Genomic DNA, 17,122 nt, shown 5'->3' on the forward strand with positions numbered 1-17,122 from the left:
CAATTAGAATAGATGATAGGATGATTAAGGGGATGAAACTAATAATGAGAAAAAGAGAAAGGGATATTTGGGTTAATGGGAAAGGGATGAGAGATGCCCACAGAATATTACTAGGAAGATTTGAAAGCAACGTCTCTGATGCACAAAAGATTGAGATGGGGTAGCCACAGATTGTGTAGTATGTACACAGTACAAGTAGTGATGTGCAATTAACTACATACACTGCTTTCGGTACTTGAAAACACTCTAGCTGGATATATAGTGAGACTAGTACCAGTCAAAATCTTTCTAGTCTAGTGCTCATCATATAAGACAACATATTTCTTCTATAATAATTACATTTCTTAACACACCACAATATATCAAAATTTTTCAATTACATTTGAATTGTTTTAAGCATAGCTTGAATAGATGGCCCAAACACGAAAGAGGAAATGTAGCGTACACAGGAGGCAAGGATACATATTTGATATTTGAGTGATCATGCTTTGCATACATTTAATTAATTGCAATCGTACGTGCATATATAGGAAAGGGAATTGGAAAATGTGTTTCTATTGATTTTGTACGTTGATTACTACTTGTGCATTATTATCAAAGTATATTACTCCACCGACATTTTCTTCTAAATGTGTTAGATTGAGGAGAGAAGAACAGCTTTGTTAATTTGTTTTTATTAATTATTAAAGGAAAATTCTGCATCTTAGTGTTAGTGGAGTGGACCACTAATGGGAGAAATGAGTTAAAATCACTGTCTCATGGACTATTTTCTTCAGTGCTATCAATCTCTCACCTCAACTACTAGTCACTCAACTTGCCTCTGCCTCTTTAAAATATTTAGTAATTTATTTACTATGTTATTTAATAAATTCAACATTTTATGCAATTCTTAGTCTCGTTGAACTGAATTACCAATTACCATAAAAAGGAAACAATATGACACACTGTCACTGTATTGAGGGAAAAAATTGCATATAGTACTGTTGAGATATGATTAGTTCTGTTGTGTCTATATTTTAGTAATAAGATTTCAATAAAATGTTAGCGATTTTGAAGGAAGAATATAGTGTAGATTGCTATATAATATAGATTCAAAAATGATAGGATATATGTTTTGATGTTGGAATATTCACCAGTGTGAAGTACAGTTAACTAATGAGAGAAATATATTGAGATTCTCTCTCACTACTCCACCTACCTATAATTGCTGTCATGTTATATCAATGTCATATTTTACTCATATTAATCATGATAGTAATTACTTCTTCTAAGATATAATAAACAATGAAGGTGGATACTACAATGAAGATGGCAAAAATATCTTCTCATGAAGATGCTTTGGTTAAAAGTGTGGTTTATTTATTTAGCCACACTTTAAACAAAAATAACACTTTTATAAATATCAAAATCTAACCATTCAATCCATCATCCAATGGTCAAAAAGAAATATATTCACATGAAGACAATTATAAGATCTTCATTGTAGTATCCACCAACAATGAATGGTCTCTAATTCCCAATGAAAACTAAGGCATGACTAGCTGTAGCTTTGTTATAGTTGATGCGAACACAAACAAATCTCTGAGCTGAGATGCTGCACAGATAGATAATTTAAGACACAACCAATCACTTTGGTTTCTTCATTTCAGAACACATTTTCTCCCTCCTCCCTTTATAAATTATAAAGATCGCACACACTAACATAACACAACACTCATTCTTCTTTCCTTCTCTCTCTCCCTCTCTCTCTCTACTCATTACAGAACACAATGTCGGCTTACAGAGACGAAGACCCCCGTCTTCATGGCATCAAAACTAAGATTCGTGTCGTCCCACACTTTCCCAAATCCGGTATCCAACTTCTTCTCCTCTCTTTTCTCTATTATTATTATTTGGATTTAGTTACTTTGTGTTCTAAAGACACACTTTAAGAAGATATTAATAGAAATTTTTTAGTTTTTTGATATATTTAAAAAAGGTATTATTAAAATGTAATATTAAGACTCTTATTATGATTATTATTATGATTATTTTCGGAGCCTGAAACACAGCACTCACACCAAATACCATAAAAGATAAAACACCGTTCCGCACTTTTTTTTATGTTTCTGATGGACGATGGTTGAAATTCCTTTAAGTATTGTAACTTTGTTCATGACTCTGAGGCTTAGGCAGAGAGCTTCTAACTTTTCTTGGTCTTTTTGTTTTTTGGCTGCAAACTTGCAATGGCAGGAATAATGTTCCAAGACATCACTACTCTCTTGCTCGATCCCAAAGCCTTCAAGGACACCATCGACTTGTTCGTGGAGCGTTACAAAGGCAAAAACATTTCTGTTGTTGCAGGTAAATACTTGCTCTATTACCATCAGCAACATGATTTTGGAGTTCCTTTTTTCTTCATCAGCGGTGTTTATCTTTTCTGGAGGGTGGTGGTGGTGTCACTTACAAGTGTGGATAGGTCCAAAGTGGGTGGGGTCCATGTTTGCGAGAAAGTTGGGCGGAATATGCACTGGACAGTCTTGTATATTATTTTTGGTGGGTGTCTTTATGGAATGGAAGCCACTGTGTGTTTTGTTTTGGGATGTGAACTGTGAAGTGATTATTATTATTATTGACTATAAAATACTATATTAACTGTTTTACCTCAAAATTGTTCGCACAAACTAAAAAGGTTCTATAAGAGCACTAAAAAGTTGTCGGACAAAGTTAGCCCCAAGGATCACCTTGCCCAAATAGAAAATAGACAAAACAAGAGTCGATCCAAAAGAGGTCAGACAGAAAGGTACCTACCCTCTATAAAATCCGCAAAAGTTGCAAAGGAATGATTACCATGTCAGAAAAACATATCCATTAGAAAAATACATTAAAGACTCAAAAGGCCACCAAAAAGGCAGCCTCAGAGTTTGAAAGTGTTTTGTTTTTAAGGTTGCATAGAAGCAACCAAGTATTAGAAGAGTCAACCAGTTAAAAAGTTACAAAAAACCAAAGTGCAAAAGTCCACAAACCATACTATAAGATAGGTACAGAAAAGCTATGGAACATTTAAATTCTCCCCAGTAGAAGCATCCTGGGCTGAAAAAAGAGGAACAGTGGAGATCGGGACTGCATCAACAATTCTATCCGTCCGGTTCAGAATTTGCACATCGGGCTCGGGCTCTAGATGGTCAACCTCAGCTGAAGGGGTTGAAGAAGCTGAGGCTGCAGAAGCTCTGGCCGGTGGCAGGTACAATCTTGCCATCCTCCACTATATTATCCAGATTGAAGGGAGTCAGGTCGAGCTCAAGGGCAAGAACTCGGACCTGGTATTTCAAGTTCTCATACGCATTAGTCACACAGCCCACCAAATGACCTTGCAGCTCGGCATAATCGGCATGGGCAGATTAAAGCCTCTCCCGGGTCTCCAACAAGTCGGCATAAGTACGGGTGTAGCACTCTTTGGACTTCTTGGCCATCTCCTCGACCAGGTTTGCAGCAGCCTCCGCAGTAGTAGCTCAGGATTTCTCCTTTTCCACATCTAGCTCCAGTTTAATAACCTTAGCGTCAAGCTCATCCTTCAAGCTCTTAATTCGGTTATATTCAGACTTGGCATTCTCCATAAAGGCTTTAGTAGCTCAGACAGGAGATTCCATATATAACAACTCGTGACAAAGTCGCACAAATATTTGCCATCCAAATACTGTTACTTGTAACAAAATCAAGGTGGTGAAGAATAGATACATCGTCCAATGGAAGCTTATCATAAGGAGCAATCAGTTCAGTAGCGAAACCCACACCATCAAAATCCTTATCATTCAGATCATAAGAACTAAGAGTTTTCTGACGCAGAAGGAGAGAAGGCAGCACCAGAAGTCGGTTGAAGAGGGTCAGAAGGAACCACGCGAACCTGAAGAGTTGGAATGATCTTCCTCGGTCAAGAAGTGTCTGAGGTCGGCTTCTTCGGAGGAACTTGAGAAGATCCTTCTCCAGAACCCTTCGCCAAGATATTTTGAGTAGTAGTCGCCTTCTTCGCCCTACGAAAGGCTTTCATGGAGTCTGTAGATTTCACCATCTCTGCAAACAGAAACCAAGAAAACAAATCACAGATAGAAAGGGGTAAAACTTAACTATAAAGCAAAACTATGGAAAAGAAATCGGCCATTACCCAGTTCAACATGAAGGAGGGAAGGATTTCCTAGAAACTTCTTTGTGTCGAGATGAGGAGGCTCCCCCCAATTCTCCTCTAACACACTCACAAAAGCATATTCAACCTCATCCAGGCCCTCCCAAGAATACTTAGTAGCAACTACATCTGTTTGCCAACACAAAGGAAAAGTTGGCTCGATATTTTAATCTAAAAAGAAAGGGTGGACGTCTTCAACAGCCCAGACTTTAAAGTAAAAGTTCTTAAAGTCCCGGAAGGATTCATCATTGGTGCACGAAATTATGATATCAATGGCGCCAACAACCTAGTACGCACAATTGTAATCTAAACTCTTTTTCACAACTTTGCACAACTAACCAGCAAGTGAACTGGGTCATCCAAGTAATAAAACTTACCTGAGTAAGGGTCGATCCCATGGAGATTGTCGGCTTTAAGCAAGCTATGGTCATCTTGTAAATCTCAGTCAGGCAGATTCAAATGGTTATGGAGTTTCCATAATTAAAAGGTAAATAAAATGTAAAATAAAGATAGAGATACTTATGTAATTCATTGGTGGGAATTTCAGATAAGTGTATGGAGATGCTTTATCCCTTTTGAATCTCTACTTTCCTACTGCCTTCATTCAATCCTTCATACTCCTTTCCATGGCAAGCCGTATGTTGGGTGTCACCATTGTCAATGGCTACTTCCCGTCCTCTCAGTGAAAATGGTCCTCTACGGTTTCTGTACGGTGATGAGCGGATAATTTATACGCTTTTTGGCACTATTTTTAGTATGTTTTTAGTACACTTTAGTTAGTTTTTAGTATGTTTTTATTAGTTTTTATTTAAAATTTACTTTTCTGGGCTTTACTATGAGTTTGTGTGTTTTTCTGTGATTTCAGGTAATTTTCGGTTGAAATTGAGGGACCTGAGCAAAAATCTGATTTAGAGGCTGAAAAAGGACTGCAGATGCTGTTGGATTCTGACCTCCCTGCACTCGAAGTGGATTTTCTAGAGCTACAGAAGCCCAATTGGCGCGCTCTCAATTGCGGTGAAAAGTAGACATCCTGGGCTTTCCATCAATGTTTAATAGTCCATACTTTTCTCGAGATTTGATGACCCAACCTGGTGTTGCAAATCAGCTTCAGAATTCCCGACGATTAACGCCGGAACTGGCACAAAAATTGGAGTTAAACGCCCAAACTGGCACAAAAGCTGGCGTTTAACTCCAGAAAAAGTCTCTACACATGAAGGCTTCAATGCTCAGCCCAAGCACACACCAAGTGGATCCCGGAAGTGGATTTTTACGTCATTTACTCATTTCTGTATATCATAGGTTACTAGTTCACTATTAATAGGACCTTTTGACATTGTATCTTTACCTCATGACACTTTACACGTTCCTTATTGTATCTTCTATGGCATGAGTCTCTAAACCCCATGGTTGGGGGTGAGGAGCTCTGCTGTGTCTTGATGGATTAATGCAATTACTACTATCTTTCATTCAATAATGCTTGCTTCCATTCTAAGATATCACTTGTTCCTCAACTTGATGAATGTGATGATCCGTGACACTCATCATCATTCTCACATATGAACGTGTGCCTGACAACCACCTCCGTTCTAGTTTAGATTGAGTGAATATCTATTGGATTCCTTAATCAGAATCTTCGTGGTATAAGCTAGAATTGATGGCGGCATTCAAGAGAATCCGGAAGGTCTAAACCTTGTCTGTGGTATTCTGAGTAGGATTCAAAGATTGAATGACTGTGACGAGCTTCAAACTCCTGAGGGCTGGGCGTTAGTGACAGACGTAAAAGAATCACTAGATTCTATTCCAACCTGATTGAGAACCGACAGATGATTAGCCGTGCTGTGACAGAACGCGTTGAACATTTTCACTGAGAGGATGGGAGGTAGCCATTGACAACGGTGAAACCCTACATACAGCTTGCCATGGAAGGAGCCTTGCGTGCATGAAGAAGAAGACAGTAAGAAAGCAGAAATTCAGAAGATAGAGCATCTCCAAAACCTTAACCTGTTCTCCATTACTGCAAAACAAGTATTTATTTCATGTTCTTTTACTTTTCACAATTAAACCTGAGAATTATTGATATCCTGACTAAGAGTTACAAGATAACCATAGCTTGCTTCAAGACAACAATCTCCGTGGGATCGACCCTTACTCACGTAAGGTATTACTTGGACGACCCAGTGCACTTGCTGGTTAGTTGTGCGGAATTGCAAATGTGTGATTGCAATTTCGTGCACCAAGTTTTTGCGCCGTTGCCAGGGATTGTTCGAGTTTGGACAACTGACGGTTTATCTTGTTGCTTAGATTAGGAATATTTTATTTTCGTTGGTTTAGAGTCTTTTATTTGAGTTTAGTTTCATATTTTAATTTTGGTGTCAATTGCATGCTTTTATTTTCTTTTAATTTTTCGAATTTGCATGTTTCTAGTCCTTTCTTGATCTTTAAAAATTTCTAAGTTTGGTGTCTTCTTTGGGTTTTCCTTTAATTTTTTGAAAATTTGTGTTGGATTTTCTTAAAATTTTAAGTTTGGTGTCTTTTGTGCTTCTATTTACTTAATTTTTTTTAAAAAAAAAAAACTTGTTCTTGGTGTTCATCTTGAACTTCAAAGTGTTCTTGGTGACATTCAAAGTTTTCTTGTTTGTTCTCTTTGTTTTGATCTAAAATTTCTAAGTTTAGTGTCGTTTTGTTGTTTTTCTCTTTCCTCATTAAAAATTTAAAAATCAAAAAAATATCCTTTCCTTATTTTACTCATAATTTTTGAAATTTTGCATTAAATTAGTCAAAGATTTTCAAAATCATATCTTTTTTTTAGTCAAGTCAAAATTCTAATTTCAAAAATTGATCTTTTCAAATCTTTTTCAAAAATCAAATCTTTTTAATTTCTTCAATCATATCTTTTCAATCAGTTTTTTTTATTGCAATCATATCTTCTCAATCATATCTTTTTTCAAAATAAATTTCAATCATATATTTTTAATTGCTAATTCCAAAATATTTTTCATTAATTAATTAATTTAGTTTTCAATTTGCTTTGATTTTATTTTCTTTTAGTTTTCGAAATTTTATTTTATTTTCTTTTCTATTTTATTTTATTATTTTCGGTCATTCCTAAAAAAAATAATAAAAAAATAAAAATAAAATAATATCTGCATCATCTCCCTTTCTCCATCATGGACCTAAGTGGAAGTGAGCAGTCCAGAAGGACTCTGGGGTCATATGCTAACCCCATTACAGTTGCATATGGGAGTAGCATCTGTATACCTCCCATTAAAGCAAGCAGCTTTGAGCTAAATCCTCAACTCATTATCATGGTGCAGCAAAATTGCCAGTATTCTGGTCTTCCACAGAAAGAACCTACTGAGTTTCTGGCACAGTTCTTACAAATTGCTGACACAGTACGTGATAAAGAGGTGGATCAGGATGTCTACAGATTATTACTGTTTCCATTTGCTGTAAAAGATCAAGCTAAGAGGTGGTTGAATAACCAACCCACAGCAAGCATAAAAACATGGAGACAGTTATCAGACAAAAAGGATGACACAGCTAAGGCTGGACATCCAAGGCTTTAAACAAGAGGATAATGAATCCCTTTATAATGCCTGGGAGAGGTATAGAGGTATGCTAAGGAAATGCCCCTCTGAAATGTTTTCAGAGTGGGTACAGTTAGACATCTTCTATTTTGGGCTTACGGAAAAAGCTCAGATGTCTTTAGACTACTTAGCTGGTGGATCTATACACATGAGAAAGACGATTGAAGAGGCTCAAGAGCTTATAGATACGGTTGCTAGAAATCAACATTTATACTCAAGCAGTGAGCCCTCTATAAAAGAAGAAGCTATGGCAGTAACTACTGATCCTAACCCTCAAGAACAGATGGTTGAGCTTAATCAGCAATTATTCTTGATGACAAAACAGTTAGTAGAATTTAAAGAGATGCTCCAAGAAACTAAAATTGCTAACAAGAATATGGAAGCACAATTAAATTAGACAAGACAGCAACTATCTAAACAGATAACAGAAGAATGCCAAGCTGTTAAATTAAGGAGTGGGAAAACATTGAATGTATCAACTGAAAGCAGTAGAAAGCTAAGAAAGGAACAACTGACAGAGGATGACCCACCAACTACCCAAAATCCCTCTGAGGATAGTAAGAGCCCAGAGAGGAATGATTCTGGTGTTCAAACGCCAGAAAAGAATAAGAAAGTGGCGTTAAACACCCAATGGGTAGCCAATTCTGGCGTTCAAACGCCAGAAAAGGGTTGCAATCTGGCGTTAAATGCCCAAAAAACACCCAATCCTGGCGTTCAAATGCCACAAAGGGGTCAGACACTTGCAAGTGCTGATAACAACCCCCATAAGCAGGCTTCTCCAACCACTTTTGTAGGAAATAAACCTGCAGCAACTAAGGTTTAAGAGTATAAAGCCAAGATGCCTTATCCTCAGAAACTCCGCCAAGCGGAACATGATAAACAATTTGCTCGCTTTGCAGACTATCTCAGGACTCTTGAAATAAAGATTCTATTTGCAGAGGCACTTGAGCAAATACCCTCTTATGCTAAGTTCATGAAAGAGATCTTAAGTCATAAGAAGGATTGGAGAGAAACTGAAAATGTTTTTCTCACTGAAGAATTCAGTGCAATCATATTAAAGAGCTTACCAGAGAAGCATAAGGACCCTGGAAGCTTTATGATACCATGCACATTAGAGGGTACTTGTACCAAGAAAGCTCTATGTGATCTTCGGGCAAGTATCAACCTAATACCTGCATCCACTATCAGAAAGCTTGGCTTGACTGAAGAAGTCAAACCAACCCGAATATGCCTCCAACTTGCTGATGGCTCCATTAAATATCCATCAGGCATAATTGAGGACATGATTGTCAAGGTGGGACCATTTGCCTTTCCCACTGACTTTGTAGTGCTGGAAATGGAGGAGCACAAGAGTGCAACTCTCATTCTAGGAAGACCTTTCCTAGCAATTGGTCGAACCCTCATTGACGTCCAAAAAGGGGAATTAACCCTGAGAGTTAATGAGGATGAGTTCAAGTTGAATGTTGTCAAAGCTATGCAGCATCCAGACACATCAAATGACTGCATAAGCACTGATAATATTGACTCTTTGGTGGAGGAGGTCAAATGACTGAAAGTCTCGAATCAGGGCTAGAGGACATCTTTAAAGATGTTCAGCCTGATCTGGAGGAACTAAAGGAAATAAAAGAAATTCTGAAAATTCCTCAAGAAGAAGATAAGCCTCTTAAACCCGAGCTCAAGCAACTACCACTATCCCTGAAATATGCATTTCTGGGAGAAGGTGACACTTTTCCAGTGATCATAAGCTCTGCTTTAAATCCACAGGAAGAGGAAGCACTAATTCAAGTGCTAAGGACACACAAGACATCTCTTGGGTGGTCTATAAGTGATCTTAAGGGCATTAGCCCAGCAAGATACATGCACAAGATCCTATTGGAGGATGATGCTAAGCCAGTGGTCCAACTACAAAGGCGGCTAAATCCAGCCATGAAGGAGGTGGTGCAGAAAGAGGTCACTAAGTTACTAGAGGTTGGGATTATTTATCCTATTTCTGATAGCCCCTGGGTGAGCCCTGTCCACGTTGTCCCCAAGAAGGGAGGCATTACAGTGGTTCATAATGAAAAGAATGAACTGGTTCCTACAAGAACAGTTACAAGGTGGCGTATGTGTATTGACTACAGAAGGCTCAATACAGCCACCAGAAAGGATCATTTTCCGTTACCATTCATAGACCAGATGCTAGAGAGACTAGCAGGTCATGAATATTATTGCTTTTTGGATGGCTATTCAGGTTACAACCAAATTGCAGTAGATCCTCAGGACCAAGAGAAAACAGCATTTACATGTCCTTCTGGAGTATTTGCCTACAGAAGGATGCCTTTTGGTCTGTGCAATGCACCTACAACCTTTCAGAGGTGCATGCTCTCTATCTTCTCAGATATGGTATAGAAATTTCTGGAAGTCTTCATGGATGACTTTTCAGTATTTGGAGACTCATTCAGCTCCTGCCTTAACCATCTAGCACTTGTTCTAAAAAGATGCCAAGAGACCAACCTAGTTTTAAACTGGGAAAAATGTCACTTTATGGTGACTGAGAGGATTGTCCTTGGGCATAAAATTTCAAACAAGGGAATAGAGGTGGATCAAGCTAAAGTTGAAGTAATTGAAAAATTACCACGACCTACCAATGTTAAGGCAATCAGAAGCTTTCTGGGGCATGCAGGATTCTATAGAAGGTTTATAAAGGATTTTTCAAAAATTGCAAAACCTCTGAGTAATCTGCTAGTTGCAGACACGCCATTTATCTTTGATAAGGAGTGTCTGCAGGCGTTTGACCTTCTGAAAGCTAAGCTGGTCACAGCACCAGTTATCTTTGCACCAGACTGGACACTGCCATTCGAACTAATGTGTGATGCCAGTGACCATGCCATTGGTGCAGTATTGGGACAGAGGCACAACAAGCAACTACATGTCATTTATTATGGCAGCCGTATTCTAAATAATGCACAGAAGAACTACACAACCACAGAAAAGGAGTTACTTGCAGTGGTATATGTCATTGACAAGTTCAGATCTTATTTAGTAGGATCAAAAGTGATTGTGTACACTGACCATGCTGCTCTTAAATATCTACTCACAAAGCAGGATTCAAAACACAGGCTCATAAGATGGGTGTTGCTTCTGCAAGAGTTTGATATAGAAATAAGAGACAGAAAAGGGACAGAGAATCAAGTAGCTGATCACCTATCCTGGATAGAACCAGTAGCAGGAGCATCCATCCCTCCTACTGAGATCTCTGAAACCTTTCTGGATGAGCAATTGGTTGCTATTCAGGAAGCTCTGTGGCTTGCAGACAGTGCAAACTGTAAGACTCAAGGTTCTCCTTCTGTAACCATGGAGAGGGAGCATGAAAAGCTTCTCTCAATATAGAGTCAAACAAAACCCCCACATTCAAACTCTAAGTTTGGTGTTGGGGGGCACAACCAAACTCTAAGTTTGGTGTTGGGAGGTTCCAACATTACTCTGAACATCTGTGAGGCTCCATGAGAACCCACTGTCAAGCTACTGACATTAAAGAAGCGCTTGTTGGGAGGCAACCCAATGTTATATTTATTACTTTCCTTTGATATTTTATGTTTTCTATAGGTTGATGATCTTGGGAAGTCACAAAATCAATTGAAAAAGCAGAAACAGAATGAAAAAATAGAAAGAAAAACAGCACACCCTGGAGGAAAACTTGCTGGCATTTAAACGCCAGTATGGGCAGCAAATGGGCGTTTAACGCCCAGTCTGGAACCATTCTGGGCGTTTAACGCCAGAAAGGGGCACCAGACTGGCGTTAAACGCCAGGAAGGGGCAAGAAGCTGGCGTTAAACGCCAGAAATGGGCACCAGCCCGGCGTTTAACACCAGAATTGGCATAAAGAGCATTTTTGCTCGCCACTTGGTGCAGGGATGAATTTTCCTTGACACCTCTGGATCTGTGGACCCCACAGGATCCCCACCTACCCCACCACTCTCTCTCTTCTTCACCCATTCACCAATCACCTCAATACCTCTTCCCCAAAAACCCCTCACCTATCAAATCCAACCATTCTCTTCACCACTCACATCCATCCTTCATAAAACCCCCTACCTCACCATTCAAATTCAAACCACTTTTCCTCCCAAACCCACCCACAAAGCCCCCTCCATCTCCTCCATTTTCTTCTTCTTCTACTCTCTTCTTTCTTCTTTTGCTCAAGGACGAGCAAACCTTCTAAGTTTGGTGTGGTAAAAGCATTGCTTTTTGTTTTTCCATAACCATTTATGGCATCTAAGGCCGGAGAAACCTCTAGAAAGAGGAAAGGGAAGGCAAAAGCTTCCACCTCCGAGTCATGGGAGATGGAGAGATTCATCTCAAGGGTGCATCAAGACCACTTCTATGAAGTTGTGGCCAAGAAGAAGGTTATCCCCGAGGCCCCTTTCAAACTCAAAAAGGGTCAACTTTGATCAAAGGGTGGACCAAGTCCTCATGGATACCACTAAGAAAGAGGATGGAGCAAACAAGAGAGTCCACTCATGGACCTCAACAAAAGCAACCATTATCCTCCATGAAATCAGACAGGAGCAACAAAGGCAAGGAAGAGACATTGAGGAGCTCAAGCACTCCAGAGGATCTTCAAGAAGGAGAACTAGCCGTCATCACTAAGGTGGACCCGTTCTTTAATTTCCTTGTTCTTATTATTCTGTTTTTCGATTTTTATGCTTGATGTTCTATCTATGTTTGTGTCTTCACTATATGATCATTAGTATCTTAGTGTCTATGCCTTAAAGCTATGAATGTCCTATGAATCCATCACCTCTCTTAAATGAAAAATGCTTTAATCACAAAAGAACAAGAAGTGCAGGATTTCGAATTCATCTTTGAAACTAGTTGAATTAGCTTGATGTGGTGACAATACTTTTTGTTTTCTGAATGAATGCTTGAACAGTGCATATGTCTTTTGAATTTGTTGATTAAATAATGTTAAACTTGTTGGCTCTTGAAAGAATGATGGAAAGGAGAAATGTTATTGAAGATCTGAAAAATCATCAAATTGATTCTTGAAGCAAGAAAAAGCAGTGAATTCAAAAAAAATATTATCATTATATATAAAAGGTGATCCAAGGAAAAAAGAGTGTGCTTAAGAACCCTGGACACCTCTAATTGGGGACTCTAGCAAAGCTGAGTCACAATCTAAAAAGGTTCACCCAGTTCTGTGTCTCTGGCATGTATGTATCCGGTGGTAATACAGGAAGACAGAGTGCTTTGGGTCATAGCCAAGACTCATAAAGTAGCTATGTTCAAGAATCATTATACTTAACTAGGAGAATCAATAACACTATCTGAATTCTGAGTTCCTATAGATGCCAATCATTCTAAACTTCAAATGATAAAGTGAGATGCCAAAACTGTTCAGAAGCAAAAAGCTACTAGTCCCGCTCATCTAATTGGAGCTAAGTTTCATTGATATTTTGGAGTCTATAGTATGTTCTCTTCTTTTTATCCTATTTTATTTTCAGTTGCTTGGGGACAAGCAACAATTTAAGTTTCGTGTTGTGATGAGCGGATAATTTATACGCTTTTTGGCATTGTTTTTTGTATGTTTTTAGTACACTTTAGTTAGTTTTTAGTATGTTTTTATTAGTTTTTATTTAAAATTTACTTTTCTGGGCTTTACTATGAGTTTGTGTATTTTTCTGTGATTTCAGGTAATTTCTGGCTGAAATTGAGGGACCTGAGCAAAAATCTGATTTAGAGGCTGAAAAAGGACTGCAGATGCTGTTGGATTCTGACCTCCCTGCACTCGAAGTGGATTTTCCGGAGCTAAAAAAACCCAATTGACGCGCTCTCAATTGTGTTGGAAAGTAGACATCCTGGGCTTTCCAGCAATGTATAATATAGTCCATACTTTGCCCGAGATTTGATGGCCCAAACCGGCGTTGCAAATCAGCTTCAGAATTCTCGGCGTTTAACGCCGGAACTGGCACAAAAATTGGAGTTAAACGCCCAAACTGGCACAAAAGCTGGCGTTTAACTCCAGAAAAAGTCTCTACACATGAAAGCTTCAATGCTCATCCCAAGCACACAACAAGTGGACCCCGGAAGTGGATTTTTACGTCATTTACTCATTTCTGTATATCCTAGGTTACTAGTTCACTATTAATAGGACCTTTTGACATTGTATCTTTACCTCATGACACTTTACACGTTTCTTATTATATCTTCTACGGCATGAGTCTCTAAACCCCACGGTTGGGGGTGAGGAGCTCTACTGTGTCTTGATGGATTAATGCAATTACTACTGTCTTTCATTCAATCACGCTTGCTTCCATTCTAAGATATCACTTGTTCCTCAACTTGATGAATGTGATGATCCGTGACACTCATCATCATTCTCACCTATGAATATGTGCCTAACAACCACCTCCGTTCTAGTTTAGATTGAGTGAATATCTCTTGGATTCATTAATCAGAATCTTCGTGGTATAAGCTAGAATTGATGGCGGCATTCAAGAGAATCCGGAAGGTCTAAACCTTGTTTGTGGTATTCTGAGTAGGATTCAAGGATTGAATGACTGTGACGAGGTTCAAACTCCTGAGGGCTGGGCGTTAGTGACAGACACAAAAGAATCACTGGATTCTATTCCAACATGATTGAGAACTGACAGATGATTAGCCGTGCTGTGATAGAGCGCGTTGAACACTTTCACTGAGAGGATGGGAGGTAGCCATTGACAACGGTGAAACCCTACATACAGCTTGCCATGGAAGGAGCCTTGCGTGCATGAAGAAGAAGACAGTAGGAAAGCAGAGATTCAGAAGATAGAGCTTCTCCAAAACCTCAATCTGTTCTCCATTACTACAAAACAAGTATTTATTTCATGTTTTTTTACTTTTCACAATTAAACCTGAGAATTATTGATATCCTGACTAAGAGTTACAAGATAACCATAGGTTGCTTCAAGCCAACAATCTCCGTGGGATCGACCCTTACTCACGTAAGGTATTACTTGGACGACCCAGTGCACTTGCTGGTTAGTTGTGCGGAATTGCAAAAGTGTGATTGCAATTTCGTGCACCATACGGCTAATCAACTGTCGGATTGCTCGTATCAGATGAAAAATACCATACACAGATATCGTATGGCTAATCAGCTGTTGGTTCTCGATCATATAGCAATAGGATTTACTATCCTTTTGTGTCTTTCACCATGCCCTACAGTCGCGAGTTTGAAGCTCGTCACAGTCATCCCATCCCAAATCCTACTCGGAATTCCACAGACAAGGTTTAGACTTTCCGGATCTCAAGAATGCTATCAATGGATTCTAGCCTATACCATGAAGATTCTAATCTCAGACTCAGATGCCCCATTGTCAGAGCAGAGTCGATGTAAATCGTTGATTAGAAACCCAAGAGATATACAATCCAGCTTGTTTGCATGTAGAACGGAAGTGGTTGTGAATCACGCGTTCATAAGTGAGAATGGTGATGAGTGTCACATAATCATCACATTCATCATGTTCTTGTATGTGAATGAATATCTTAAAATAAGAATAGGCATGAATTGAATAGAAAACAGTAGTAATTGCATTAATACTCGAGGAACAGCAGAGCTCCACACACTAATCTATGGTGTGTAGAAACCCCACCGTTGAAAATACATAAGTGATAATGGTCCAAGCATGGCTGAATGGCCAGCTCCCAAAACGTGATCAAGAGATCAAAAGATGATCAAAAGATGTGAGTACAATAGTAAAAAGTTCTATTTATACTAAACTAGTTACTAGGGTTACAGAAATAAGTAAATGATGAAGAAATTCACTTCCGGGGCCCACTTGGTGTGTTCTTGGGCTGAGCATTGAAGCTTTCACGTGTAGAGGCCTTTCTTGGAGTTAAACGCCAGTTTGTAACTTGTTTCTGGCGCTTGACTCTAGCTTGCAACTTGTTTCTGACGTTTAACGCCAGAATAGGGCAGAAAGCTGGCGTTGAACGCCAGTTTGCGTCATCTAAACTCGGGCAAAGTATGAACTATTATATATTTCTGGAAAGCCTTAGATGTTTACTTTCTAACGCAATTGAGAGAGTGCCATTTGGACTCCTGTAGCTCCAAAAATTTCATTTCGAGTGCAGGGAGGTCAGAATCCAACAGCATCTGCAGTCCTTTGTCAGCCTCTGAATCAGATTTTCGCTCAGGTCCCTCAATTTCAGCCAGAAAATACCTGAAATCATAGAAAAACACACAAACTCATAGTAAGGTCCAAAAATGTGAATTTTGCTTAAAAACTAATAAAAATATACTAAAAAGTAACTAAATCCTACTAAAAACTATGTAAAAATAATGCCAAAAAGCGTATAAATTATCCGCTCATCACAACACCAAACTTAAATTGTTGCTTGTCCCCAAGCAACTGAAAATAAAATAGGATAAAAAGAAGAGAACATACAATGAATTTCATAATATCAATGAAACTTAGTCCCAATTAGATGAGCGGGGCTAGTAGCTTTTTGCCTCTGAACAGTTTTGGCACCTCACTTTATCCCTTGAAATTCAGAATGATTGGCATCTATAGGAACTCAGAATTTTAGATAGTGTTATTGATTCTCCTAGTTCAGTATGTTGATTCTTGAACACAGTTACTTTATGAGTCTTGGCCATGGCCCTAAGGACTTTGTTTTCCAGTATTACCACCGGATACATAAATGCCACAAACACAAAACTGGGTGAACCTTTTCAGATTGTGACTTAGCTTCACTAAAGTCCCCAATTAGAGGTGCCCAGAGTTCTTAAACACACTCTTTTTGCTTTGGATCATAATTTTAGCCACTCAGTCTCAAGCTTTTCACTTGGACCTTCATGTCACAAGCACATGGTTAGGGACAGCTTGATTTAGCCGCTTAGGCCTGGATTTTATTTCCTTGGGCCCCCCTATCCATTAATGCTCAAAGCCTTGGATCCTTTTTACCCTTGCCTTTTGGTTTTAAGGACTATTGGCTTTTTCTGCTTGCTTTTTTTTCTTTCTTTTTTTCTTTTTTTTTTGCCAAATTTTTTTTTGCAAGCTTTGTTATTCACTGCTTTTTCTTGCTTCAAGAATCAATTTCATGATTTTTCAGATTATCAATAACATTTCTCTTTGTTCGTCATTCTTTCAAGAGCCAACAATTTTAACATTCATAAACTTCACTATAAAAAATACGCACTGTTCAAGCATTCATTCAAAAAATAAAAAGTATTGCCACCATATCAAAATAATTAAACTAATTTCAAGATAAAATTTGAAATCCAATTACTTCTTGTTCTTTTGTAATTAAGCACATTTTTCATTTAAGAGAGGTGAATGATTCATGGAATTATTCATAGCTTTAAGGCATAGACACTAGACACTAATGATCATGGAATGAAGACACAAACATA

General features: G+C 38.5%; 1 protein-coding gene across 3 annotated transcripts; it reads left to right on the forward strand.

The window, feature by feature from the left end:
* Window positions 1-1,558: 1,558 nt before the first annotated feature.
* On the forward strand, window positions 1,559-14,026 carry LOC112800899 (adenine phosphoribosyltransferase 3). 3 transcript variants are annotated; one of them, XM_072236743.1, is made up of 3 exons: window positions 1,559-1,851; window positions 2,233-2,343; window positions 5,025-11,397. In XM_072236743.1, the coding sequence occupies exon 3, from the start codon at window positions 8,585-8,587 to the stop codon at window positions 9,293-9,295; it is 711 nt and encodes a 236-aa protein (XP_072092844.1). In that variant the 5' UTR covers window positions 1,559-1,851; window positions 2,233-2,343; window positions 5,025-8,584; the 3' UTR covers window positions 9,296-11,397. The 3 variants fall into 3 exon arrangements, with proteins under 3 accessions (XP_072092844.1, XP_025699134.1, XP_072092845.1); XM_025843349.3 differs by having other exon boundaries at window positions 5,025-5,630; XM_072236744.1 differs by lacking the exon at window positions 5,025-11,397 and adding an exon at window positions 13,419-14,026 and having other exon boundaries at window positions 1,634-1,851.
* The last annotated feature ends 3,096 nt before the right edge of the window (window positions 14,027-17,122 follow it).

Source organism: Arachis hypogaea, chromosome 5 (genome assembly GCF_003086295.3).
Source record: "Arachis hypogaea cultivar Tifrunner chromosome 5, arahy.Tifrunner.gnm2.J5K5, whole genome shotgun sequence".
NCBI lineage: Eukaryota > Viridiplantae > Streptophyta > Magnoliopsida > Fabales > Fabaceae > Arachis > Arachis hypogaea.

Excerpts from the sequence above, each read along its gene's own strand:
- LOC112800899 (XM_072236743.1), top strand. The coding sequence starts at position 8,585 with ATGCCTTATCCTCAGAAACTCCGCCAAGCGGAACATGATAAACAATTT.